Source organism: Canis aureus, chromosome 17 (assembly GCF_053574225.1).
Source record: "Canis aureus isolate CA01 chromosome 17, VMU_Caureus_v.1.0, whole genome shotgun sequence".
NCBI classification, from domain to species: Eukaryota; Metazoa; Chordata; class Mammalia; order Carnivora; family Canidae; genus Canis; species Canis aureus.
Genome location: NC_135627.1, coordinates 59,338,346 through 59,365,919, shown reverse-complemented (window position 1 = coordinate 59,365,919; position 27,574 = coordinate 59,338,346). Strand labels below are relative to the sequence as shown.

The window sequence follows — 27,574 nt, the reverse complement described above, 5'->3', positions numbered from 1 at the left end:
CGGCGCCTGCGGGCCGGGCAGCATGGGCGCGGGCGGCCCGCTGCTGCTGTGCGCCTCGCTGCTGCTGGCGGGCTGCGCGCTGGGCCTGCGCCTGGGCCGCGGTCGGGGCGCGGCGGACCGCGCGGTGCTCGCCTGGCTCTGCTACGACGCCCTGGTGCACTTGGCCCTGGTAAGTGGGGCGCCGCCGCCCCCGGGACCCCCCCCGCGGCCGCCGCGCCCTGCAGCGGGCCGGGCCTCCGCGGAGACCCGGAGGACCTCCCCGGGGCGGGGGAGACCGAGCATCCCCCGCGCGCCGCCAGGGAGACCCGGCCCGGACCCCACGGATGCTGCTGCTCTACGGCCACGTGCCTCGGCCTCCCGGATCCGTCCTCACCGGGGGCCGAGAGCCGGGGAGCTTTGGAGGGAGCAGGGAGGGAGGGGGAGGGAGGGGGCGGGCGGAGAGGGAGGGGGGAGGGATTGGGAGGGGGAGGAGGGAGGGAGGGAGAGAGGGGAGGGAAGGGAAGGGGATTGGGAGGGTAGAAGGGGGAGGGAGGGAGGGAGAGAGGGAAGGGGAGGGGGAGGGAGGAGGAGGAGGCGCCCCGCGCCAAGTCTGGCTCCGAAGTTCGCCCTCTGTACCAGGCCAGGCTATGGGAGGCGCGTCCCTAAAAATGCAGCCCACTTTATGAATAACCAGGAGGTTAATATTTAAAGGAATTCTGTTGACGGTCCCCCTCTCCTCCACACACACACACACACACACACACACGTTTTTTTTTAAAGGTTTTTTTTGTTTTTAAAAAATTATGCCAGGGATCCCTGGGTGGCGCAGCGGTTTGGCGCCTGCCTTTGGCCCAGGGCGTGATCCTGGAGACCCGGGATCGAATCCCACATCGGGCTCCCGGTGCATGGAGCCTGCTTCTCCCTCTGCCTGTGTCTCTGCCTCTCTCTCTCTCTCTGTGACTATCATGAATAAATAAATAAAAAAATAAATAAATAAAAAATAAAAAATTATGCCAAAATAGCTTTTTTGCACATTTGACCTCGCTTAGATGGAGGCAGACGTGTGGCTGATGTGCAGCGGGTCTGTAGGACTGAAGAAGAAGACATTTGATGCTCATTTAGTTCCCTGAATGTCTATCAGTTGGATATATGCACATACAGACGTTGCTGGAATGTGAAATTCTTTCTTTCCTGAAAGTTTACTGCATGTGGAAATACACAGTCAATGGGCCCCTCAATTCCTTTATTTATAGAATTGACTTTTTTAAGCTGTCATTGGACACAAGGTCTCCCAAAGAACAGCGGCAGTAAAACGGGTGGCCAGGCCCTCATAAAGAAGATGCAGGATAACGTACTTTAGATGTGCAAAGATGCATAATGACGCTAAAACAAATACCCAGATGCCCACCACCTAGTTCAATAAAATGAAGTCTGCTTTTCAAGCGCAGACTGTTCGGGGTAACAGCGCTTCCGTGGAGATAGTAATATTACTATCACAGTAACAGTATCTAGTAGACTAGTAACTAGTATCACTACTAACAGTAATATTACTGTTCCGGGTAATATTTACCTGGTAAATATTTACCTGGTAACGTCTCCATTTGTGACCCTTCCGGTGTAACTCAATGCATGAAGTCATTGCATCCCACCTGCTGTTCTGCAGGAAAAGCCCTAATTTATCTCCCACAGCCCCAATGTACGTGTCCCAACTACAGAAGAGTCCACTGTATGAATGCACCATACCTTAGTTTTTTAATTCTAAAATGCACATTTTTCCCCACTTACTAGAACTGTCAGTGACATAAAACCACTGTGGGGTAGTTTGTTGATACTTTATGTCTGTGAAATTGGGATGTATCTTACGGTTGATGGTGAAATAGGATGATTTAGCACCCCACACGAATAGATACCTTTATATTTTGCTGCTTACGCGCAACGCCTCAACGAGCATCCTTGCCCACCCGTCTTAGAGACTGGCGAGGAGGGCACTTGAAGGAAGATTAAAGCCTGCACAGAAAACGCACGCCCGCATTGTCTTTGGTTAGGAGTTGACGGCAAGAATACCCGGCAATGTGGCATAAAGTCAGATTGGAAAAGAAAGCCCCCCGGAGAGCTGAAGGGGCCCTCGAGGCTTCGGGTTCCGCGTGACGTGGGAAGGCCTGGGAGCCTCCGGGAGTGAGGCCGGGTCACGGGCCTGCGCCTGCCTGTGTGCGCTCACCCACAGCGGGGCTGAGTGTGCCTCAGTCTACCCCTTGTCCTCCAATCAAACCCCCCTGACTGTTCCCCCCACACTTTCCTCACCGAGAGCATGACTTAGGCCTGCCCTTCAGGGTGAAGCACAGTTGTCATGTGAGACGTGGACTTCAGCTGTCCCCCATGCATCATCCTACCCTCCCGCCCATGGGTCTTTCTTTAAGAAGTCCTGAGTCCCGGGGACGGCTCTAGTCCCTATTAACTCGTGTGTTTCGGGCATCACCCTTCCCCACTGAGCATCACCATCTGTTCCTACCTCCTGCGGCAATGACTCGAGCCTTGACTCTTGGGATTCTAGGAATATCCTCCCCCTCCTCCTCCCCCCTCCTCCTCCCCCTCCTCCCCATCCTCCTCCTGTCTCATTAGGTCTCAGGTTGCCTTTTAGCTCACAGTCTGTGGCTGTCTCCTGTCCTCCCTCCCTTTTCTGGCCTTGTCATCTCCGTGGGGTTTGCTGTAAGGCACAGCTCCGCCCTGGCAAATGCGTGGGTGGCCCCCGGGCCGGTGGGCAGGCCTGGCGGGTCGCCGTGGGCTTCGGTCTGTATTTGTGGTAAAGCTCTGCGACGGCTCACTTTCGGTGCCAACTGGACCGAGCCGTGGGACGCCCGGTTCTGTTTGCCCGCATGCTGGTCTGAGCGTTCTGTGAAGCTGTTTTGGATACGGTGGGCATCGAGGGGGAGCCTGGCAGGCTCCTCTGGCTGGTAGAGCACATGACTCTTCATTTCAGGGCATTGAGTTCAAGCCCCATGTAGAGCATGGAGCCTCCTTTAACATAACATAACATAAAATTTAAACTTATAGACTGAGTTTGGGTGTTATCTGTTGGCAAATCAAACTTCAATAAAAATATATATATAAATAATAAATAAACTTGTGGACTGAGTAAAATAGATCACGCCCCTGTGGGTGGGCCTCATCTAATCAGTTGAAGGCCTGGGTGGGACAAAAAGGCTGACCATTGTTCAGAGTAAGCTAGGATGCCTGCTGCCCTCAGACCGGTAGGTACATGGGTCTTTTCCTCCTAACGCCTCAAACCGAAACGGTGGCTTTTCCTGGGTCTCAGGCCTGCAGCCTTTGGGCTAAACCCACACCGTCAGCCTTCCAGTCACCCCGGAGGTCACAGGGTCCCAGCCTTCATGAGCCCGTGGACCGGCTCCTGATGATGCACCGTCTGTGCCAGTGTGTCTGTCTGCGTGTATCCCCGTCCCCCTGGGTCTGCCTCTCGGGAGAACCCCGATACACGCGTAGAAATGGTGCCAAATTGCGAGTCCGAGGAATAGCACCCATAGCGACCCAGCGGCCGTTTTGAGGATGTGGGGGTGTGGGGCCTGTGCTGCCGCGGGCCGAAGTTCCCTTAGTTCTCTAGCGTCCTGGACGAGCCGCGCAGCAGGGGCGGCTGTCTGTGCAGCCAGGCCTCGGGACAGAATCCTGACCCGTGGTTCCTCATCTCCACAGATGGCTGGGTGCCGGCTGGGGTGCTGGGTGCCGGGTGCTGGCTGGGGTGCTGGGTGCCGGCTGGGGTGCTGGGTGCCGGGTGCCGGCTGCCGTGTTCATCCAGACAAAACACGTGTCCTTCGTCCCCTCGGAGCTGAGAGCAACAGCCACCAGTGTCACTCTTGGTGGGACTCGGAGGGGAAGTTGCTTTTGCAGAAGGTGCGGGGAGAAGCTTCGTTTCTCCTAAAAAAAGGGGGGGTTGGGTCGTGTTGCTTTCCGACAGACAGCACGGTGGCCCTGCCTTGGCCTGGCCGGGAGGCTGGCACCTGGACATCACAGCAGCAGGACGCCCCGCGTCGGCCTCGCCGGCCCCCTCGTCTGCACTCTCACGCACTTTCATGTTTTTGTGTGACTGATATCTAAAAATTCTTAAGTACGTTTTGCCATTTAACCGAATGTCTTTGCTGTGATTGACCGGGAATAGCAGAGCAGGTATACGAGTAGCTCAGGAGAGGTTGGCGCTGCCGAAATCCGCCTCCTCCGAAGTGGACACGCCCGGGGAAATGCCGTGGCTTCGCTTGGCTTTTGCTCTGTCCTTTGTGACACTAAACACCGTGTGTGATGGTCTTGTCTCCCTCCATCCCGGGTGCCGGCTGGGGTGCTGCGTGCCTGGGTAGGAGCCGCCTGGAGAAGCTGTGGGCACCCAGCGGCGGGGAGAAGGATCCTCTCATCCCAGCTCCTGGTCCTTATCAAGCACCTGTCTGCCTGTCGCGCCGCAAGGAGCTCAGCGTCGAGGGGGTCAGAAGGCCTCCCTGGGTCACCCGTGGTTTAGAACAAAATTGCTTTAAATTGTAGATGCCCCGTGATCGGTGCAAGACCTATGATATTTACCCCCAGGATCACGCCCTGGGCTGAGGGCGGCGCTAAACCGCTGAGCCACCCGGGCTGCCCTGGAAAGTGACTTCTGAGTGTCCGCATGTTTCTGTGGCCACCGTGAGATACTTTTCCCATGCGCTTCCCTTGCACCTCCACGGTTGCTGCTGAAGAGTAGAAACTGTGAGGGTCGGTCTGTGTCCTTGGAGCAGCAGCTGCTTTCCCAATTCCCTTTTTGCGTGTTTCGGCTTCCCGGAGTCATGACTTCCGCTCGATGACATCCCCCGTATGGCCGCCAACACAATCACAGCCTCGGACATTTCCATCCCTGGTTGTTTTATTTTTCAAGATTGTATTTATTTATTCCTGAGATGCCCAGAGAGAGGGGCAGAGACCCGGGCGGGAGAGGCCCGAGGCGGGACTCGATCCCGGGGCCAGGCTCACGGCCTGGGCCGCAGAACGCCCCCCACCCCCGGCCGAGCCCCCGACGCCCCCAGCCATGGGCTCCGGCCGGGGGCCTGCTCCGCTCACCGCCGCCTCCCGCGGGTGGCGTGTCCGACGGCGGGGCCGGGGCCGTGGTCCTGTGTGGCTCGGCCAGTGCCCGGCGTCGGGCCCAGGCGCATCCCGACTCACGCATCCGATTACCGGCTCGTGGACGTCGGGCTGTTCCTGGTTTGGGACTGTCCTTAAAATCCGTGTTGAGAGACGTGCCCCCAGCGCCCGTGTGAGTGTGTTTCCATTCCCGGGGGGGGGGGGGGGGGACTCTTCTGATGGGGGCAACTGCCAAGCGTTCCCGAGGTGGCTGTGCTGGCTCCAGTCCCGCCGGCGTCGCCGACGGTGGGGCAGCGCAGTCCTCAGCGGCTCTGGCTGTTGGGGCGACACTATGAGGAATGGGTGGCACCAGTGGCGGCTGCTTCCTCGTCACGCGTGGGAGGCTTGGCAGTGCGGGGAGACCCCCTTGGCCCCCCGGAGCCTGCCTGCGCGTCCTCACGGGCTGACAGCAGCCCTGCTCTCTCTTCTCCTGAGAACAGAGTCCCATCCCGGGGCTCCCCCCGGGGACCCCACAGTGGCCTCTGGGTGCCACCACCTGGGGTGGGGCATCAGCACGGATGTCGGAGCGGCCACGTTCGGGCTGTCACCCTTAGGACCGTTCCCCTTGTCGTGCTTTAGTCGTTCTAACAAGTATGTACAAAGGAAACCTTTTTAAAAGATTTTTAAGATTATTTTTGGAATATTTTTATTTATTAGAGAGACAGCGAGCGCAAGCAGGGAGCAGTGGGGGGAGAGGGAGACGCAGGCCCTGCCGAGCAGGGAGCCCATGGGGGGCTCGATCCCGGGACCCCAGGCCAGGGCCTGAGCCCAAGGCGGCCGCGCGCCCACCGAGCCCCCCAGGCGCCCCTACCGAACCTTCGGTTGCCACTTCCACCATGTCTGTGATAGTGGACGTCGGTCCGTGTGTCTGTCCGTCTGCCCGCCGGGTATGTTCCATGGGGATGGCCCAGTTTTTAAAGGAAGCTTGTGATTTTGAGATTCCTGTCACTTCCTCCCCGGGGGAGGACACGGAGGCCTCCTGTACCCTGTGCCCGCTGCCCCCGGGACAACACCCCGCAAAGCTCCCGGATAACACCACCACGAGGATGTGCGCACGACACGAGGAAGGGCAGAGCCAAGAGACTGGGCTCGGAGTCACACTCCACATCCGTGGAGTCACAGCCGCGTCAGCAGAGCCCCAGGCTCCGCGCCCAGCTTCCGTCGGGAGTGGCCTGGCCGCCCCGTCCCCTGCCTGGCCCCCTCTGTCCCCCCACCCTGCCCACCCCCCATCCCCCTGCCCACCCTGTCCCCCGCCCTCCCCCATCTCCCTGCTGGGAGCGCTGCTTCCCAGGCCACAGGACCCCCCCCCCGGACTGCGGCCTCCCCGGCCCTCCTCGCCCCCTGGGCCGGCCACCTGGTGCCAAAGCCGCCGTGTCACCGCCGCCACCCCGGGAGGCCCAGGGGGGTGTGGAAGCTGGGAGGGCCGCCTCCGGGTGGGGCCGGGCTCTGGGCCGGGGAGTCGGGCCTCCCCGCCTTGAAAGAGGAAGTTTACTAAGAACCTGGACAGACACGGGGTCTCCAGCCTCGGCTTGAAAACTTCCCGCCCAGACCACCTTCCGGGGTGCGCACAAGTGGGCCCCTTGTCGTGTCTGCCCGTCGGTCCCAGTCCTGCCCCCATGCAGCCTGAGGGGAAGCCAATGCCTGGTCTACACCACCGCCGCCCGCCGTTCCTCTGCAGGACATGGTGTCCTGGTGCTTTTCTGTCCTTGTCACCCAGCCTCACACGTGCCACTTGTTGTGTCTTATGTGGGGTGCGGATCCCCGGAGGCCCTTCCAGAGGGCCCTGCAGCCTGGGCCGGGGGGGCCGGGGGGGGCCGGGGGAGCGGGCCTTTGGGGTCTAACCACACGCTCTGGAATGCTGGCTCGGGGGCACCTCAGAGTTCTGGGCGGGGCGGGGGCAGGAGGCTTTGTCTCCCTGTCCTTACTGTCTTCAGATGTTTGGGCCGTGGCAGAGGGACAACCAGCATTTACTTCTCAGGGGTCAGGAAGCCAGCCCCCCGGGTCAGGCCCAGTGCGGTCCCCCAGGATCAGCACCCCACATCAGGCCCCCCCAGGATCAGGCTACAGAGCTAAAAAGCCGCCCCCCATCAGGCACCCGAGCCATCCCAGCCTCCCCCCAGAATCAGCCCCCATCCCCCAGGATCAGCACCCCACATCAGGTCAGTCCCCCCAGGATCAGGCTACGGAGCCGCCCCCCCATCAGGCTCCCGAGCTGTCCCCGCCCCCCCAGAATCAGCCCCCCCAAGCCGTCCCCCCGGGGTCAGCCCCCAAGCCACCCCCAGGGATCAGTCCCCCGAGCTTTCCCCCCGGGGTCAGCCCCCGCATCAGTCCCCAAGCCACCCCCAGGGATCAGTCCCCCAAGCCGTTCCCCCGGGGTCAGCCCCTCCAGCCCCCCCAGGGTCACCCCCTCCCCCCCGGGGTCCGGCCGCCGTCCTGGCAGGTGAGGCCTCCGCGCAGGTGTCCGGCGGTGCCCTCCAGGTGGCCCGCACCTCCCCAGGCCGCCGCCCGGCGTGACCCCAGCGCGTCCCCGGGGCGCCTGGGGTGGGGGGGGCGCGTCCACACGGGCATCCGGGCGCGTCCACACCGGGGCGCTTACCTGCACGGCGCGGAGGGGGCTTCTCTCCACGGCGACCTCGTGAAGATTGGAGGAGCCTCCTTCTCCAACAGGCGGCCCGGAACGACCCAGGGCGCAGGTTTGCGCCCCAGGCCTGGGTGTGACGTCAGCCTGGGCGTGACGTCATGCGGGGGCGGGCTGCGGGGACACCTGCGGACGCCGTCCCGCCACTGTCGCGACCCCCGCCCTCGCCCGCAGCAGCCGGTGCACCTGCCCGCCCCGCCCCGCGCCCAGGATGCCAGCGGCGCCCCACAGAGGCTGCCCTCGCGGAGGGGCGGACCTGCGAGCACAGGCCCCACCAGGCCCCACCAGGCCCCACCAGGCCCCACCAGGCCCCACCAGGCGGGGGTTTTTGCGAGGCTGAAAACCGAATATGCTAATGCATTTTGGCAGGACCCACGCAGGGGCCGGCGCAAGGATGTCTCGGGGCCTCCCCTCGGCGCACCCCGCAGGCCCGCCTCGGCCACCAGCTGAGCTACCACGAAGAACCGGAGTTCTTTTTTCTTTTTTATTTCTTTTTTTAAAAATTTTATTTACTTATTCATGAGAGAGACACAGGCAGAGGGAGAAGCAGGCTCCCTGCAGGGAGCCCGCCGTGGGACTCGATCCCGGGACCCTGGGATCATGCCCTGGGCCAAAGGCAGGCGCTAAACTGCCAAGCCACCCGGGCTGCCCTCTTCTTTATTTCTATAAAGACCTTTTTTTTTTTTTTTTTAATTTTCCCCCACTAAGTTTTCCTTTAAGAGTTGAAATGAGTGGGGGATCCCTGGGTGTCTCAGCGGTTTGGCACCTCCCTTCCACCCAGGGCCTGAACCTGGGGTCCTGGGATTGAGTCCCACATCGGGCTCCTTGCATGCAGCCTGCTTCTCCTGCCTGTGTCTCTGCCTCTCTCTGTGTCTCTCATGAATAAATAAATAAAATCTTAAAAAAAAAAAGTTGAAATGTGTAAATGGAGCATTTCCTCTAAAGTGGTCCTGGAATGACACAGAGCAGTAGCTTCCAGAGCCCAACATTTTGTTTTATTTCTTAAAGATTTTATTTATTTATTCATGAGAGACAGAGAGAGAGAGAGAGAGAGAGGCAGAGACACAGGCAGAGGGAGAAGCAGGCCCCATGCAGGGAGCCCAACACAGGACTCAATCCCAGGACCCCGGGGTCAGGGCCTGGGCCTAAGGCGGCGCTAAACCACTGAGCCACCCAGGCTGCCCTTGTTTTGTTTTGTTTTGTTTTGTTTTGTTTTGTTTTGTTTTGTTTTGTTTTGTTTGATATGAATTTTGGCTTGTAGTTGTTTTAAAGCCTCCAAACTACAGTTGCTAAAAAAACAAAAACAACAACAAAAAAATACAGTTGCTAAAACTACAGGCCTGCAACACCTTAGATGAAAAAAGCAAAGCTGCTGTTGTTATTTTTATTGCCGTGATACTCTTTAGCTTTTAAGTTGATTTTGTTAGCAGCTCAGTTAGCCACAGTCCAATCAGTCAGTCACCAGGGCATCTAATAGGAACTTCTGTGTGTTTTTTACTATTTTTCTTCTGAATGTTTTTTAAACCAAAATTCCCAATCCCCAGAAGTTGAAAATGTTTTAAATCAAGAAATGTGGTAAAATTTTCCTCATCACTCTCTGGGTTTATATTTGAAAAATTAATAGCAGAAAGAAAGTATTTTAAATATTTATGGCTCCCTATTAACATATATGTGAAAAGTGTTGTGCTTTTTGTTTTTGTTTTTGTTTTAAGATTTATTTTAGAGAAAGAGCAGGGGCAGGGGCAGAGGGAGAAGAAGAAAGAGAATCTCAAGAAGACTCCGCACTGAGCGCAGAGCCCACCACAGGGCTCGATCCCAGGACCCTGAGATCATGACCTGAGCTGAAATCAAGAGTCGCACGCTCCACCGACTGAGCCACCCGGGAGCCCTCATGAACGTGTCTTGAGGGTGGAAACTCCACAGTGTCTCAGGAGCCTGAGGTTGGGGCTTAGGAGAGAAAGCAGTTGGACCTCTCCCTTGATACCTTCTCATTTTTTTTTTTAACTTTCAGGACGTATCCCTTTAATAGTATTTTTTAGTAATTGAAGTAGTGAAGGCCTACCACCAGAGGAGATGTCCAGGACTACCATACGTCCGGCAGGTCCACTTTCACATAAGCATCCAAAGAAATGGAAACCGGGGCCTTAAGTGCTCGCACAAGCGAGTTGGTTCTCCGAGGCCAAAGGGAGGAAGCAACCCGACGTCCACCTGCGGGTGAGTCGAGACTCAAGATGCGGTGGCCGCACACACTACAGTATTGCGTGGCCGTGAGAAGACACGGAGGCCTGGCACCTGCCTGGCCCGGAGCAGCTTGAGCCGAGTGCGGCGGGCGGAACGACAGGTTGGGTGCGATTCCGCGGGTGGGCCGCGCAGAGACAGCAGAGTGGGGCGTCGGGGGCCGGGGTAGGAGGAGAACCAGGGCTGGATTTCTAATGGGTTCGGTTTCAGTTTGTAAAGACTTAGTTCTGGAGCCAGGTGGTGCTGATGGTCGCACGCTACTGTGAATGTGCTTACTGCCCCTGCAGTGGACGATTAAAATGGTGAAAATAGCAAATTTCGTGTATATTTTACTACAATATATGTACTTTTTTAATTTATGTTCTTTTTACTGGTGGGAAGGGGGAGAGGGGGAAGACAGCCAGGCCTGGGTGCTGCAGGCAGAGGAGCAGCTCATGAAAACCAGCCTGAGGGCACAAGTATACGGGCCCTCTGCCCTGGCGAGGGAGCCCGAGGGGGGCAGGGGCAGAGTCTGGACCCAGCAGGACTTCAACGTCCTGCCCTCTGCACCCCTGGGCGACCATCCCTGTCCTTCCTTCCGCCTCTCAGCCTGCCTGCCACGGCCCAGCTCTAGGCTGCCCCCTCCTGGAAGCTTCCCCGACTGTGCCAACCTCAGGCCCTCATCTTTTTGCAACGTTTATCGAGTTGGAAGTTGGTGTTACCCAACTGGATAAGCTCTCGGAGGCCAGGACCATGCCTATTCTAAATTAAAAAAAAGAAAAGAAAGAAAGGAAAAGAAAAGAAAAGAAAAGAAAAGAAAAGAAAAGAAAAGAAAAGAAAATTACTGGCCATTGATTTAAAAATGTTATTCAATTAGTAATGTTATTCTTCCATATCTCATGTTCCACCTGTTTTTTTAATGAATTTTTTTGAGGGGGGAGATAATTGTTGAGTCACATGTAGTCTTAAGAAGTAATACAGAGGCGGAAGAGCAGGGTCTCCAAATCACCTGTCTCCACCAAACTACCTAGAAAACCTTCAAATTATCCTGAAAATCTATGAATTCGGCCTGAGATTTAAAGAGAGACCAGCTGGAATGCTACAGTGAGAAGAGTTCGCGCATCTATCAAGGTAGGAAGACGGGGAAAAAGAAATAAAGGAACAAAGGCCTCCAAGGGGGAGGGGCCCAGGAGGAGCCGGGCTGAGGCCGGGGCGAGTGTCCCCAGGACAGGAGAGCCCCGTCCCGGAGACGCAGGAGCTGCACCGACCTTCCCGGGCGGAAAGGGGCTCGCGGGGAGTTGGAGCAGGACCCAGGAGGGCGGGGATGCCCTCGGGCTCCCGGGGACAGTAACAGCAACTGCGCGCCCAGGAGAGTGCGCCGAGCTCCCTAAGGGCTGCAGCGCGCACGGCGGGACCCGGCGGGACCCGGAGCAGCTCGGGGGGCTCGGGCGGCGGCTCCGCGGAGGGGGCTGCACGGCCCCGGGAGCAGCTCGGCCGGGCTCGGGCAAAGGAAGAGGCTCCGTGCGGAGGGGGCTGCGCGGTTCCAGGAGCAGCTCGGTGGGGCTTGGGCGGCAGCTCCGCGGAGGGGGCTGCGCGGCCCGGGAGCGCGAATCCACCAGCGCAGGCCCCGGAGCACAGGGCGCCGGGACACAGCCCAGGATCCGGCCTCCCCCGGGACAGGCAGAGGCCGGGAGGGCCCAGGACAGCGAGGACGCTCCTGCCCCAGCTGAGCACATCAGCGGCCCCGCCCGGAGCCTCCAGGCCCTGCAGACGGAGTTCCTGCCGGAGCTGAATCCAGGTTTCCAGAGCTGCCCCGCCACTGGGGCTGTTCCTCCTGCGGCCTCACGGGGTAAACAACCCCCACTGAGCCCTGCACCAGGCAGGGGCACAGCAGCTCCCCCAACTGCTAACACCTGAAAATCAGCACAACAGGCCCCTCCCCCAGAACACCAGCTAGACTGACAACTTCCAGGAGAAGCCAAGGGACTTAAAGAACACAGAATCAGAAGATACTCCCCCGTGGTTCTTTTTTTGTTTATTTGTTTTTGTTTTTGTTTTGTTTTGCTTTTTGATTTGTTTCCTTCCCCCACCCCCTTTTTTTCTCCTTTCTTTTTCTTTCTCTTTTTCTTCTTCTTTTTTTTTTTTTCGTTTTTTTTTTCTTTTTCTTCCCTTTTTTTTTCTCTTTCTCTTTTCTTTCCTTCTTTCTCTCCTCTCTTTTTCTCTTTTTCCCAATACAACTTGCTTTTGGCCACTCTGCACTGAGCAAAATGACTAGAAGGAAAACCTCACCTCAAAAGAAAGAATCAGAAACAGTCCTCTCTCCCACAGAGTTACAAAATCTGGATTACAATTCAATGTCAGAAAGCCAATTCAGAAGCACTATTATACAGCTACTGGTGGCTCTAGAAAAAAGTATAAAGGACTCAAGAGACTTCATGACTGCAGAATTTAGAGCTAATCAGGCAGAAATTAAAAATCAATTGAATGAGATGCAATCCAAACTAGAAGTCCTAACGACGAGGGTTAACGAGGTGGAAGAACGAGTGAGTGACCTAGAAGACAAGTTGATAGCAAAGAGGGAAACTGAGGAAAAAAGAGACAAACAATTAAAAGACCATGAAGATAGATTAAGGGAAATAAACGACAGCCTGAGGAAGAAAAACCTACGTTTAATTGGGGTTCCCGAGGGCGCCGAAAGGGACAGAGGGCCAGAATATGTATTTGAACAAATTCTAGCTGAAAACTTTCCTAATCTGGGAAGGGAAACAGGCATTCAGATCCAGGAAATAGAGAGATCCCCCCCTAAAATCAATAAAAACCGTTCAACACCTCGACATTTAATTGTGAAGCTTGCAAATTCCAAAGATAAAGAGAAGATCCTTAAAGCAGCAAGAGACAAGAAATCCCTGACTTTTATGGGGAGGAGTATTAGGGTAACAGCAGACCTCTCCACAGAGACCTGGCAGGCCAGAAAGGGCTGGCAGGATATATTCAGGGTCCTAAATGAGAAGAACATGCAACCAAGAATACTTTATCCAGCAAGGCTCTCATTCAAAATGGAAGGAGAGATAAAGAGCTTCCAAGACAGGCAGCAACTAAAAGAATATGTGACCTCCAAACCAGCTCTGCAAGAAATTTTAAGGGGGCCTCTTAAAATTCCCCTTTAAGAAGAAGTTCAGTGGAACAGTCCACAAAAACAAAGACTGAATAGATATCATGATGACACTAAACTCATATCTCTCAATAGTAACTCTGAATGTGAACGGGCTTAATGACCCCATCAAAAGGCGCAGGGTTTCAGACTGGATAAAAAAGCAGGACCCATCTATTTGCTGTCTACAAGAGACTCATTTTAGACAGAAGGACACCTACAGCCTGAAAATAAAAGGTTGGAGAACCATTTACCATTCGAATGGTCCTCAAAAGAAAGCAGGGGTAGCCATCCTTATATCAGATAAACTAAAATTTACCCCGAAGACTGTAGTGAGAGATGAAGAGGGACACTATATCATACTTAAAGGATCTATTCAACAAGAGGACTTAACAATCCTCAATATATATGCTCCGAATGTGGGAGCTGCCAAATATATAAATCAATTATTAACCAAAGTGAAGAAATACTTAGATAATAATACACTTATACTTGGTGACTTCAATCTAGCTCTTTCTATACTCGATAGGTCTTCTAAGCAAAACATCTCCAAAGAAACGAGAGCTTTAAATGATACACCGGACCAGATGGATTTCACAGATATCTACAGAACTTTACATCCAAACTCAACTGAATACACATTCTTCTCAAGCGCACATGGAACTTTCTCCAGAATAGACCACATATTGGGTCACAAATCGGGTCTGAACCGATACCAAAAGATTGGGATTGTCCCCTGCATATTCTCGGACCATAATGCCTTGAAATTAGAACTAAATCACAACAAGAAGTTTGGAAGGACCTCAAACACATGGAGGTTAAGGACCATCCTGCTAAAAGATAAAAGGGTCAACCAGGAAATTAAGGAAGAATTAAAAAGATTCATGGAAACTAATGAGAATGAAGATACAACCGTTCAAAATCTTTGGGATGCAGCAAAAGCAGTCCTAAGGGGGAAATACATCGCAATACAAGCATCCATTCAAAAACTGGAAAGAACTCAAATACAAAAGCTAACCTTACACATAAAGGAGCTAGAGAAAAAACAGCAAATAGATCCTACACCCAAGAGAAGAAGGGAGTTAATAAAGATTCGAGCAGAACTCAACGAAATCGAGACCAGAAGAACTGTGGAACAGATCAACAGAACCAGGAGTTGGTTCTTTGAAAGAATTAATAAGATAGATAAACCATTAGCCAGCCTTATTAAAAAGAAGAGAGAGAAGACTCAAATTAATAAAATCATGAATGAGAAAGGAGAGATCACTACCAACACCAAGGAAATACAAACGATTTTAAAAACATATTATGAACAGCTATACGCCAATAAATTAGGCAATCTAGAAGAAATGGACGCATTCCTGGAAAGCCACAAACTACCAAAACTGGAACAGGAAGAAATAGAAAACCTGAACAGGCCAATAACCAGGGAAGAAATTGAAGCAGTCATCAAAAACCTCCCAAGACACAAGAGTCCAGGGCCAGATGGCTTCCCAGGAGAATTTTATCAAACGTTTAAAGAAGAAATCATACCTATTCTCCTAAAGCTGTTTGGAAAGATAGAAAGAGATGGAGTACTTCCAAATTCGTTCTATGAAGCCAGCATCACCTTAATTCCAAAACCAGACAAAGACCCACCAAAAAGGAGAATTACAGACCAATATCCCTGATGAACATGGATGCAAAAATTCTCAACAAGATACTGGCCAATAGGATCCAACAATACATTAAGAAAATTATTCACCATGACCAAGTAGGATTTATCCCTGGGACACAAGGCTGGTTCAACACCCGTAAAACAATCAATGTGATTCATCATATCAGCAAGAGAACAACCAAGAACCATATGATCCTCTCATTGGATGCAGAGAAAGCATTTGACAAAATACAGCATCCATTCCTGATCAAAACTCTTCAGAGTGTAGGGATAGAGGGAACATTCCTCGACATCTTAAAAGCCATCTATGAAAAGCCCACAGCAAATATCATTCTCAATGGGGAAGCACTGGGAGCCTTTCCCCTAAGATCAGGAACAAGACAGGGATGTCCACTCTCACCACTGCTATTCAACATAGTACTGGAAGTCCTAGCCTCAGCAATCAGACAACAAAAAGACATTAAAGGCATTCAAATTGGCAAAGAAGAAGTCAAACTCTCCCTCTTCGCCGATGACATGATACTCTACATAGAAAACCCAAAAGTCTCCACCCCAAGATTGCTAGAACTCATACAGCAATTCGGTAGCGTGGCAGGATACAAAATCAATGCCCAGAAGTCAGTGGCATTTCTATACACTAACAATGAGACTGAAGAAAGAGAAATTAAGGAGTCAATCCCATTTACAATTGCACCCAAAAGCATAAGATACCTAGGAATAAACTTAACCAAAGATGTAAAGGATCTATACCCTCAAACTATAGAACACTTCTGAAAGAAATTGAGGAAGACACAAAGAGATGGAAAAATATTCCATGCTCATGGATTGGCAGAATTAATATTGTGAAAATGTCAATGTTACCCAGGGCAATATACACGTTTAATGCAATCCCTATTAAAATACCATGGACTTTCTTCAGAGAGTTAGAACAAATTATTTTAAGATTTGTGTGGAATCAGAAAAGACCCCGAATAGCCAGGGGAATTTTAAAAAAGAAAACCATATCTGGGGGCATCACAATGCCAGATTTCAGGTTGTACTACAAAGCTGTGGTCATCAAGACAGTGTGGTACTGGCACAAAAACAGACACATAGATCAGTGGAACAGAATAGAGAATCCAGAAGTGGACCCTGAACTTTATGGGCAACTAATATTCGATAAAGGAGGAAAGACTATCCATTGGAAGAAAGACAGTCTCTTCAATAAATGGTGCTGGGAAAATTGGACATCCACATGCAGAAGAATGAAACTAGACCACTCTCTTTCACCATACACAAAGATAAACTCAAAATGGATGAAAGATCTAAATGTGAGACAAGATTCCATCAAAATCCTAGAGAAGAACACAGGCAACACCCTTTTTGAACTCGGCCATAGTAACTTCTTGCAAGATACATCCACGAAGGCAAAAGAAACAAAAGCAAAAATGAACTATTGGGACTTCATCAAGATAAGAAGCTTTTGCACAGCAAAGGATACAGTCAACAAAACTCAAAGACAACCTACAGAATGGGAGAAGATATTTGCAAATGACATATCAGATAAAGGGCTAGTTTCCAAGATCTATAAAGAACTTCTTAAACTCAACACCAAAGAAACAAACAATCCAATCATGAAATGGGCAAAAGACATGAACAGAAATCTCACAGAAGAAGACATAGACATGGCCAACATGCACATGAGAAAATGCTCTGCATCACTTGCCATCAGGGAAATACAAATCAAAACCACAATGAGATACCACCTCACACCAGTGAGAATGGGGAAAATTAACAAGGCAGGAAACAACAAATGTTGGAGAGGATGTGGAGAAAAGGGAACCCTCATACACTGTTGGTGGGAATGTGAACTGGTGCAGCCACTCTGGAAAACTGTGTGGAGGTTCCTCAAACAGTTAAAAATATACCTGCCCTACGACCCAGCAATTGCACTATTGGGGATTTACCCCAAAGATACAAATGCAATGAAACGCCGGGACACCTGCACCCCGATGTTTATAGCAGCAATGGCCACGATAGCCAAACTGTGGAAGGAGCCTCGGTGTCCAACGAAAGATGAGTGGATAAAGAAGATGTGGTTTATGTATACAATGGAATATTACTCAGCTATTAGAAATGACAAATACCCACCATTTGCTTCAACGTGGATGGAACTGGAGGGTATTATGCTGAGTGAAGTAAGTCAGTCGGAGAAGGACAAACATTATATGTTCTCATTCATTTGGGGAATATAAATAATAGTGAAAGGGAATATAAGGGAAGGGGGAAGAAATGTGTGGGAAATATCAGAAAGGGAGACAGAACGTAAAGACTGCTAACTCTGGGAAACGAACTAGGGGTGGTGGAAGGGGAGGAGGGCGGGGGGTGGGAGTGAATGGGTGACGGGCACTGGGTGTTATTCTGTATGTTAGTAAATTGAACACCAATTAAAAAAAAAAAAAAAGAAGTAATACAGAGGGACTCCTAGGTGGCTCAGCGGTTGAGCATCTGCCTTCAGCTCCAGATGTGATCCCAGAGTCCCAGGATCTAGTCTCACATCGGGCTCCCTGCATGGAGCCTGCTTGTCCCTCTGCCTATAAGTCTGCCTCTCTCTTTGTGTCTCTAATGAATAAATAATTTAAAAAAGAAAAAAACAAAGAATACAGAGAGACCCCATGTACACTCTGCGTAGCTTCCCCCAATGGTAACATTTTCCCAACCTAAGTATAACATCGTACAATATAAGCAGGACATCGATGCAATCCACTTATCTCACTCAGATTTCCCTACATCCACTTGCACTGGTGTGTATTAATTTCTGTACCACTTTAGCAACCGGGTAGGTTCAAGTACCCACCACGACAGGATACCAGACAGTCCCAACCCCACAGGGATCCCTGGAGTTTTCCTTTTGTATCTGCTGGCACTTGCTCCCCCCACTCCTGTCCCCTCCAGCCACTAACCCCTGGCGACTGCTAATGTGTCCTCCATTTCTAAAATTTATCATTTCAAAATGTGTCGGATAAATGGAATCAGTGAGCATGTCATCTTTTGGGGTTGGCTTTCTTCGCTCCCCAGATTCCCTGGAGATCCACCCAAGTTGTTGAGTGTATCAGGCGTCGGTTCCCCCTGATTGCTCGGGAACGGTCCAGTGTGAAGGGACTGTGGTTCGTTTCAGCGTTCACCTGTTGAAGGACATCCAGCGTTAAGCTGTTACGGGCAGAGCTGCTGTGACATCTGTGTGCTTGTTTTTGTGTGAACAGAAGTCTTTATTTTTCTGGGACAAGTGCCCAAGAGCACAGTGGTTGGGTCCCCATAGTTTTCCAGAATGGTACCATCTTCATCTCATGAAACGTGTGGGTGATCCACGTTCTTATTGGCATGTGTTGTGGTCAATTTTTTTTTTTTATTATTTTACCCATTCTGATAGGTGTGTAATTCTAACCCATTTTGGTTGTAATCGATATTTCCCCGACTGCTACTGATGTGGAACATCTTTCCGCGGGTTTGTCTGCTGTCTTTAGAGCCTCCTTACTGAAATCTCTCTTCATTTCTTTTGCCTGTTCTCTAAGTGGGTTGTTTGGGTGTTGGTAGTTGTTGAACTCTTTTGTCTCCCACTACCCTCCTCCTTTTTTATTTCTAATCCTTTTAGTAAACCTTTATTACCGTGTACTATCTATCAGGCATTCGGGATACAGAGATAAAAGACAAAGACTCTGCCCTAAAGGAACTGACAGTTTTGAGAGGGAGACAAGTAAGCAAGGTCCTATGTAGGAGGGCACCTACTTCCCATCAAGAGAGTCAGGAAAGCTTTCCTTGCTTCCTGGAGGAGGCAGCATCTGATCAGCATGTGGAGGCACGAATATATTTATTAGACTTTACATTTACTACAGTTGACCCTTGAACGTCATGGGTTATACTGCACTGGTCAACTTCTACATGGATTTTTTTTTTAATAAATATAGTACAGTAGTCTGTATTTTATGATTTTCTTAATAATTTTCTCTAGCTCACTTTATTGGAAGGATACACGATATAATACATATAACAGAATATGTAAATTGACTGTCTAGGTTATCAGTAAGGCTTCCAGTCAGTAATAGGCTATTGGTATTTAAGTTTTTGGAAAGTCAAAAATTACATGTGGATTTTTTACTACACAGGGGCTGGTGCCCCTAACCCCTGTGTTGTTCAAGAGTCAACTGTATACCACCGCTCCATCTGAGAAATGGGTATAGTAAGAAGTATACAAAAGCCCCTAGGGGAATCTTTCTAAGTAGTTCATTATGTGACCTTGTCATTAATTCAAGGTTAGTAGACACTGAACACAAAATATCATCCTGGGTTCTTGAAGATTGTGAGAGATAAGACAGCAAGCCAGACCCCAGAGATGTGTGATCTAATGGGAAGCTGGAGATTCAGCTTCAGCAGCAGACAGTTGATGACAGAAGCATAAATTTAGTGACACGGTAGAGTGAGGAATTGTCACCAGGAGGTTGGGAAGATTTCTTGGAGGAAGAAGGGTACAACTTCAATGGGCAGATATAAAAGGAAGAAAATTTGTTATATACTCATCGGTCCCTGCATCCCCATCTTGCTCTTACCTGCAGAGTTGCTTCTGAGGAAAGGTCCTGGACCTGATTGCTGGGGAATGCTCCCGAGCTCCAGGTGAAGAGATTGCTAGTGGAAGTCATGTGTAGTTTTAGGATGAGATCCACAGTCTAATTTTAGGAGGTCCTTCATCTTACAGCTAGATGGACTGAGATCCACAGAGGATCAAATTCAGCCCAACCTCATTGCTCCTGCCGGCCAGGCCAGTGGGTGTGTTTTGTCTAGAAAGTCGCCAGGCCAAGCCAAGGAAGTGGTGTGGATTTCTTGCTATGTCTCTGCTAAAAATAGGAAATTGGTGAAAATAAAGTGTTACATAGTGGATGGGGAGGACTTGTTTTAAAACATTGCTGTTTAACTCCTATGTAATTTTTAAAAATCTCCCTTAAAGAATATAATTTTTACAAATACTCTGAGGTAAGCCACATTTACCAAGTAAGTAACTTACACAGTGTCAAGAAAAAACAAAACAAACCAACTTTAAGGCTTCCATTTAGCAGAGATCAGCTGGAAGATATTAATGAGATAGGAAGAAAGTCAGATTTCTTCTCTCAATAAGAAAAAAAAGGCAATTACAAACTGTAACATAAAAATATTTTATAGAAAGTCATGGCCCCAAAATGCAGCAAACTAAAATATAGCCTGATTTTGAGAAATTTATGAGGGTAATAAAGGATAATCCAGCTGCCACATTCTTCTTAAAAGGCACAGGAATCAAAATACTGGATCTATAGAGATAGGAGTTGTGGTCCTTTGCAGAGAATGACATTTACCTAATCACCATATTGTAAATGCTGTTGATTTTCGGCCTTTAGAATCCACGTAAAACAGGAAGACAAGTATGTTTACAGAACAGGAATGGAACTGTAATCAATCTCAGGAATATATAAGCAAGGTAAACAGAAGATGAGCGTTGGAAATGGGGTGGAGAGGACGAGAGCGTGGTGGGGGCTAGCATCCTTATCTCATGTGTTGGGAAGTCCTGATGCTGGGCAACACTGATGAATGAGGAAACCAAGATTTTAAGTTTGCTACTTAAGTTACAAAGTTGGATAACTAATGGGAGAATTAAAGAGCTATTTGAGAAGGTTCAGGGGTGCTTGGATGGCTCAGTCGATGAAGCAACCAACTCTTGGTTTCAGCTCAGGTCACCATCTCCATCCAGGTTGTGCGATCAAGCCCCACATCAGGATCCACAGTCAGTGGGGAGTCTGCTTGCGATCCCCTCCCTCTCCTCCCTCTCCCTCTTTCCCTCTAGCCCCCCCCCATGCATGTGCTCACTCTCTCAAATAAGTAAATCTTTAAAAAAAAAAAAAAAGTAAGAAAGAAGAAAAAAGGGGTTCAGAGCATGCCATTCTGTGCCATTTTGGCATATTGATAGTTTTGAGCTGAAGGCAGTTGGAAAATAGCAGATGTGGGAAGGCCTCTCTGAGTCCTCCTTTGTACCTAAAATCCAGTCCTTAAATTCCCATGAGAAAGGTACCCTCCCTATACCAGGAAGAGAAGAACGTTCTTATCACCAGAGATTGGGAGTCAGCGCTAAAATGGTCCTATACAAACAAACCTACTAAAATAACACGTATCTTCCACTAGTTTCCCTCATATATTTCTTAGTCACTTTCCCACAATTTACTGTCCCCTAGTCCACGCGCTTTTGTCTTGTGACATGTCCATGATTTATGACTGTTCTTTGTGTAAACAAAAAAGTGTATAAGCATTTGGGCCTAACAGCTCCTTTGGTTTGTTTTCCTTTTAAGGACTCCCGTGTACCTGTAAAAATAGGAAATAAAATTTGTGTGCTTTGCCCCTGTTGGTCAGTCGTGTTAGTTAATTCTTAGGCCAGCTACAGAATCCAAGAGGGCAGAAGCAAGTTTTTTCTCCCCTACACTATCAAAAAAACTAAACAGTGGAGAAACAGAGGGGAGACATAAGTTAAATCATAATTTTTCAGGATTGGCAGTTAGTTGAGAATATCTAAAGAAATAGCAGCGTAAGTATATTGTGAGTTAGGGCGATAATCCCCAGAACTAAGTACAGCAGTGACTGTAAGTGGTCAACTCTGGGAAGTAGGAGTGTAAGTGAGCAGGGATGGGGCAGGGGCATAATTTTAATGCCATATAAGCAATTCATTTAAAAAAGGGGGGGGGGATATTGTATTGACAAGCAACAAAACTTATTCAGAGGAGAAACATGACAATTAGATACCCTGGTGGATTCTAACTAATTAGTTTTGAAATTTAAGCAAAGAAATACTTCAGTTATGGGAAAAGCTAAGTGTAATTGCAGATATTTCGTTACCTGAAATTTAAAATGTAGTCCGTAAGGATTTTAATTTTCCTAAACTTGCCCTCCTGCAGGAAAAAGAACTAGTTCAACTCTGACATAAGATAGGTGAATGCCACTTTTTTTAAGAGAGACCCTGGCTTTTTTTCAAGGTGAGACGAAATGAACTGCTGTGAGGTTCTTCTCAAAGGTGTAAAATCTCTGGAATAATCCAGAATGTAGCCTTTTTAACATAATAACCTTTAAGCTCTTTCCTTGTGCAAGATTTTCCATTTATTCCCCACCCCCCGCTAGAACACACCTCTGATTTTATAATGCCAGTCATTGAAAAACAGCATTTATTAGATAAACATTCCCTTTGGACATACCTGTTGGCAGGGTCGGGAGTCCGGCCCCGGGATCACACCCCACGGGGTCGCGTAGGTGCCGTGTACAGAGGCCGCCAACCTGGATGCGGGCTCCTGGGGATGGGGCCATCCTGGGGCTGTGACACCAAATCAGAGCCTCTCTTCATTTTCTTCTCTCCAGGAAGGCCCTTTTGTCTACTTGTCGTTTGCAGGAAGCGTTGCGGATTCCGAAGGCTTGATTGCTTCCTTGTGTAAGTACCGTAAAGTGTTTGCATTTGGGATGTCCCAGGAGATTAATGGCACGCGTGACTGTCGATTAAATGAGCACCTGTAGCACCAATCATGTGATTCCGTTTGTATGAAAGGTCCGGACTAGGTGACTCTCTAGAGACAGATTATAGACTGGTGATTGCCTGGGACTAGAGGGGGTGCCGGAGGAGGGGGATGGAATATGAGGGATGGGTTATGGGTATGGGTGTCTTTGGAGGAGTTAATGAAATGTTCTAAAATATTGTTGCAAAAATTATAATAAAATAAAATAAAATAAAATAAAATTTCGTTGCAATGATTCAAGTCTGTGAATATCCTAAAACCTATTGAATCGTACACTTTAAATGGGTGAATTATAAGTCGTGTGAATTGTATCTCAGTAAAGGTGTGTATTAAAAAATAGGTTTGGGGACACCTAGGTGGCTCAGTGGTTGAGCGTCTGCCTCGGGCTCAAGGCATGACTCTGGGGTCCTAGGATCGAGTCCCACATTGGGCTCCCCGCAGGGATCCTGCTTCTCCCTCTGCCTCTGTCGCCGTCTCTCTCTCTGTGTCTCTTGTGAATAAATAAAATATTTTTTTAAAAAATAGGTTTAGGGATCCCTGAGCGGCGCAGTGGTTTGGCGCCTGCCTTTGGCCCAGGGCGCGATCCTGGAGACCCGGGATCGAATCCCACGTCGGGCTCCCGGTGCATGGAGCCTGCTTCTCCCTCTGCCTATGTCTCTGCCTCTCTCTCTCTCTGTGACTATCATAAATAAATAAAAATTAAAAAAAATAGGTTTGTAGTGCAGATTGAGAAGTTTGCAGTATTTGACCTTGGTGTTCTTCTGTACTTTCAATACCAACTTTCACTTTATCATATGTACATGTATATGCACCACACGTACGTGCACGTGTGTGTACCTCTCGTGCGTGTATCTAGATAATTTCCATTCGTTCCGCTCTGCGGAGATACTGACTAGCTTTGCCTACCTTCTTTGTTCTGCTATAAGTCAGTCAACAATCCATCAGTCAGTATGGGCTTCCTCTCATGTACTGTGTCAAATCTGACAAATAAATGAGCCGGGCCACGACGGGGGCCTTTGCCACTATTACAGAATTGCCTTATGCAAGGTAACCTCTTTCAGATTTTGCACCTGAAATTCTTCGCTGTTTATCTCATTTCTCCCATAATTCTGATATCGGATCCTCCAGCCAGGATCTGTGTGGGGGCTGCTGTTCATCACTAGCATTAGGAAACTTCTAGAAGATTGAGGGAACTGGTGTTAGTGCTTCTCAAAGTGGAACGTTTGTCGTCCTTGATGCCTGTCAGGTCCGAGCCAGTGGTAGCTCTGGGAGCCTGAGCGTCCACCTGGGGAGTGAAGTGTTGCTGCACACGTGTGTGTGTGTGTGTGTGTGTGTTTGTGTGTGTGTGTGTGTGTGTGTGTGTGATGAGTAGGCCAGAGTAGAGGTGCTCGGGAATTGCTGGGGGGATCCCGGGGGCTGAAGGACCCAGCCGCAGTCACTGTCCTCCATCCTGGCTCCTGGCCTGGTGGGACAGAAAGTGAATAGCCCAGATCCGGCTCAGGCCCATGAAATGCGAATGTCTAACCCGACCTTTATCAGGCATCTACACTTTACATTTTCGGCCTTAAAAAAAAAAAAGTAAGGACTCATTTAATGGTGGTGTCCTTTATTCTTGAGAAAATGAAGACCCAGTCCCTTCTTGGACTTTAAAGGGCACCAGACTGCCTTGGACAAATACAGATTCTGATTCAGAGGGTGTAGGGTGAAGCCCCCCAGATGTTGATCTGTGGGCTGTCCTTTGAGTCACCAGGATGCAGAGCCGGGCCATGAACATTACGTGGATCCTGTGAAAGAAGGACTTATTCATGATGGCAGAGAAGATCCTATTCAGGAAGTACCCCGACAGTGGAGTCGTGCAGTAGGGAAGAGAGCTCGGGCTCGGCTCCAAATACAAGGACAGGCGGGGCTCTACAGCCAAGAAGCAGGTGGGATCAGTGGATGCAAAGTCACTAAGACGAAACATCAAGGATGCAGATTCTGAATAGACCGACTCAACAGGATTCTTGCTGCAGCCGGCCGGGATGATGGGATATGGTGTAGAGGGGGAAGGATAAGGACCTTGGTCAGGTGTCTGCACTGCCCTGTCTGTGACAGCACCACTCACAGTGGCCGAGGCACGGAAATGGTCCAAGCGTCCATCGACAGATGCGTAGATAAAGGACTCAGGACGGTGTGCGCGCTCAGTGGAATACTATTAACTGTAAAAAAGCAAGAAATTCCACCGTTGTGACGACGTGGTCGGACCCTGAGGGCATAGGCTGAGTGGAACGGGCCAGGCGGAGAAGGGCAACTACTGTATGACCTCGCTTGTATGTGGAAGCTTAATGAAAGAACAAAACCAAAAAACTCAAAAGTACTAGAAAAAGAGATCAGATTTGTGGTTACCGGAGGTGAGGGGTAGAGATTGGAGGGACTTGGATAAAGTTGATTAGGAAGTCCGAACTTCGGGTCACCCGGGGTGGGGGGGTAGCAGTTGGGCGTCTGCCTCCGGCTCAGGCCATGACCCCAGGGTCCCGGGATCGAGTTCCGCCTTGGGGTCCCCGCAGGGAGCCTGCTTCTCCCTCTGCCTGGGTCTCTCTTTCTCTCTGTGTCTCTCGTGAATAAATAAATAAAATCATAAAGAAAAAAGAAGATGACGACGACGTGCAGACAGACTTCCAGCAGCGAGGCGGGTGAGTCCCGAGGCCGAGCCGCAGACGTGCCCACGCTGGTACCGCTGCTGGGAGCCCGAGTTGTCAGCACGAGGAAGAAAACACGGCTTTTTCTTATTTCTTTTGTATGTGCGTGGAGTGGCGGGTGTTCACCGAACTCCCGTGATGGTTTCCAGGCGTCGGGGGGGCCGGTGGTCGTGCCGGGGCCGCGCAGCAGGAGCTGGGGTGAGCAGGTGCAGGGCCCGGGCGGCTGCCAGGGACAGCTGCCCCTCGAGCACCCTGTGGCCCCCACGTCTCGGGGGAGCAACCCCCCTGAGGGGGCAGCGGGGGGCCCCAGGTATTGTGGGCGTATTTAGGTGTAGAGGGAAAGCGTCCCTTGGGGCCCTGCACACTGCGTCCTTGGGCCAGGCCGACGGGGCGGCCGCGCACCAGCCTTTCCTGAGAGCCCGTGTCCGCGGCCTCACTCCGTTCTTTCTAGAAGAGCCCATCCTGATAGTGGAGCCTGGAAGGCTTTCGTAGGGTGTGCCCACCCCCTGCTGAGCCAGGGGAGCTTAGGTGGTGCCCATCTGGGCCCCTCCCGCAGCCCAGGCCACCTCAGTACCCCTGCACCGCCCCACTGCCCCCCAGCACTCAGTTGCTCTGCCGGTGTTCATAAATGCTTTTTAAAAGACAAACAATAAAAATTTAATAAAAATATTAAAATATAATAAAAATGTTCCCATGTCTACATGACACCTGCAGACTTGACGTAGCAGCTTCGAAGCAAGGAACTGTTAACGCGTTTACCTACATGATTATTAAGGATCGTCTTTGCAAAATCTAGTTGTGGTGAATTCACTTAGAATTCTGCTGCTTGGGGCGCCTGGGGGGCTCAGGCCATGACCCCGGGGTCCTGGGATCGAGTCCCGCAGCGGGGTCCCTGCGGGGAGCCTGCTTCTCCCTCTACCTGTGTCTCTGCCTCTCTCTGTGCATCTCTGATGAATGAGCGAATTCATCTCTGATGAATGAATGAATGAGCGAATGAATGAATGAATGAATGAGAATTCTGCTGCTTATAACGAAAAGGGGGGGGCGAAGAGGGTGCACGCGTGAATGCACTTCAGGCACGCAGTCCCTTTACACATCACATGATGCCGTTATTATTCCTGGTGTCACACGGCAAATATGTCCTGCTCCTGCCTCCCACCAGGACACTGGGAAGACTGCAGGGGATGGCGGTTGTTCTTTTTCTGTCCTCCTTAGGGAGGAAGAAAGGTCATTTCCACTGAGTGTCAAACAAATGGTTGCCAGATGAGTAACAAAATGCACTTCACTTATAGGGAAAGAATATGGCAAAGCCGACGCGAGATGGCTCTATTTCGACCCGACCATTGTATCCTTGGAAGTTCTGACTGTTGTCCTGGATGGGTCCCTGGCCTTGGTCCTCGTTTATGCCATAGTCACAGAGAAGTATTACCGGTAAGTGCCCTTCCCCTGGCCCGCGGGAGACAGGACAGGCCTGCGCCGCCCCAGTGCCCGCGTGGCACTTAGAGTAGATTGGGACCACATTTTTTTAAATAATTTTTTTAATTTTTTTAAATTTATTTATTCATGTGAGAGGGGGTGGGCAGAGACACAGGAGGAGGGAGAAGCAGGCTCAATGCCGGGAGCCCGACGCAGGACTCTATCCCGGGACTCCAGGATCGTGCCCTGGGCCAAAGGCAGGGGCTAAACCGCTGAGCCACCCAGGGATCTCCTATTGGAACCACATTTATTTGTTAGATGAAAAGTAGAGTAGGGGATGCCCCGGGGGCCCAGCGGTGGAGCATCTGCCTCCCGCTCAGGCCGTGACCCCGGGGTCCCAGGATCGAGTCCCGCATCGGGCTCCTCACAAGGAGCCTGCTCCTCCCTCGGCCTGTGTCTCTGCCTCTCTCCCTGGGTCTCCCATGAATAAATACATAACATCTTTAAAAAAAAAAAAAAAAAAGATGTCAGGATTCAGGGCTCCACGTGGTGCCGAGCCGGCAGCTCCACGCCTCGTTTCCTTCTCCGACAGGCACTTCATACAGGTGACGCTGTGCGTGTGTGAGTTGTACGGCGGCTGGATGACCTTTGTCCCAGACTGGCTCGTGGGAAGCCCCAACCTCAACACCGACGACTGGCTCTACTTTGGGGTCTACCTGGTATTTTTCAACAGCGTGTGGGTTCTGATCCCAGGACTGTTATTGTGTCAGTCGTGGGTGGAACTCAAGACGATGCATTACGGCCGGAGCAGCTCACGGAAGAAGCTGCAGTGACGCCTCCGAGTCGCAGCGCTGCTGTCCTCGGGGAGCCGGGGAGCCCCGGCGGGTCAGGCCCTCGTGTGGCGGCCTAGCGCTCCACGTGCCGTCGCCTCCCACGCCTGCTCCTAAACGGCCTGTTTCCAATCGATCGGTCGGTGGCAAGTTTTTGTTATTGTTGTTTTTGTTCTTATTTCAATTCAGTGACAGTGCGGGGAACAGAGAATCCATTTTAGCTTGTAATAATAACCCATTTCCTTACGTGTTCTGAGGCTAGCTCGAGTTGTCCCACAGCAATAAAGCCAATTATCAGAAAATACCGTAG

At 50.6% G+C, this 27,574-nt stretch overlaps 1 protein-coding gene across 1 annotated transcript; it reads left to right on the top strand.

Moving 5' to 3' along the window:
• Positions 1–27,568, top strand: EBPL (EBP like). Its single transcript, XM_077855807.1, has 4 exons — positions 1–169; positions 22,189–22,258; positions 26,311–26,449; positions 27,027–27,568. Exons 1-4 carry the CDS (start codon positions 23–25, stop codon positions 27,265–27,267), a joined length of 597 nt encoding a protein of 198 aa, XP_077711933.1. The 5' UTR covers positions 1–22; the 3' UTR covers positions 27,268–27,568.
• The last annotated feature ends 6 nt before the right edge of the window (positions 27,569–27,574 follow it).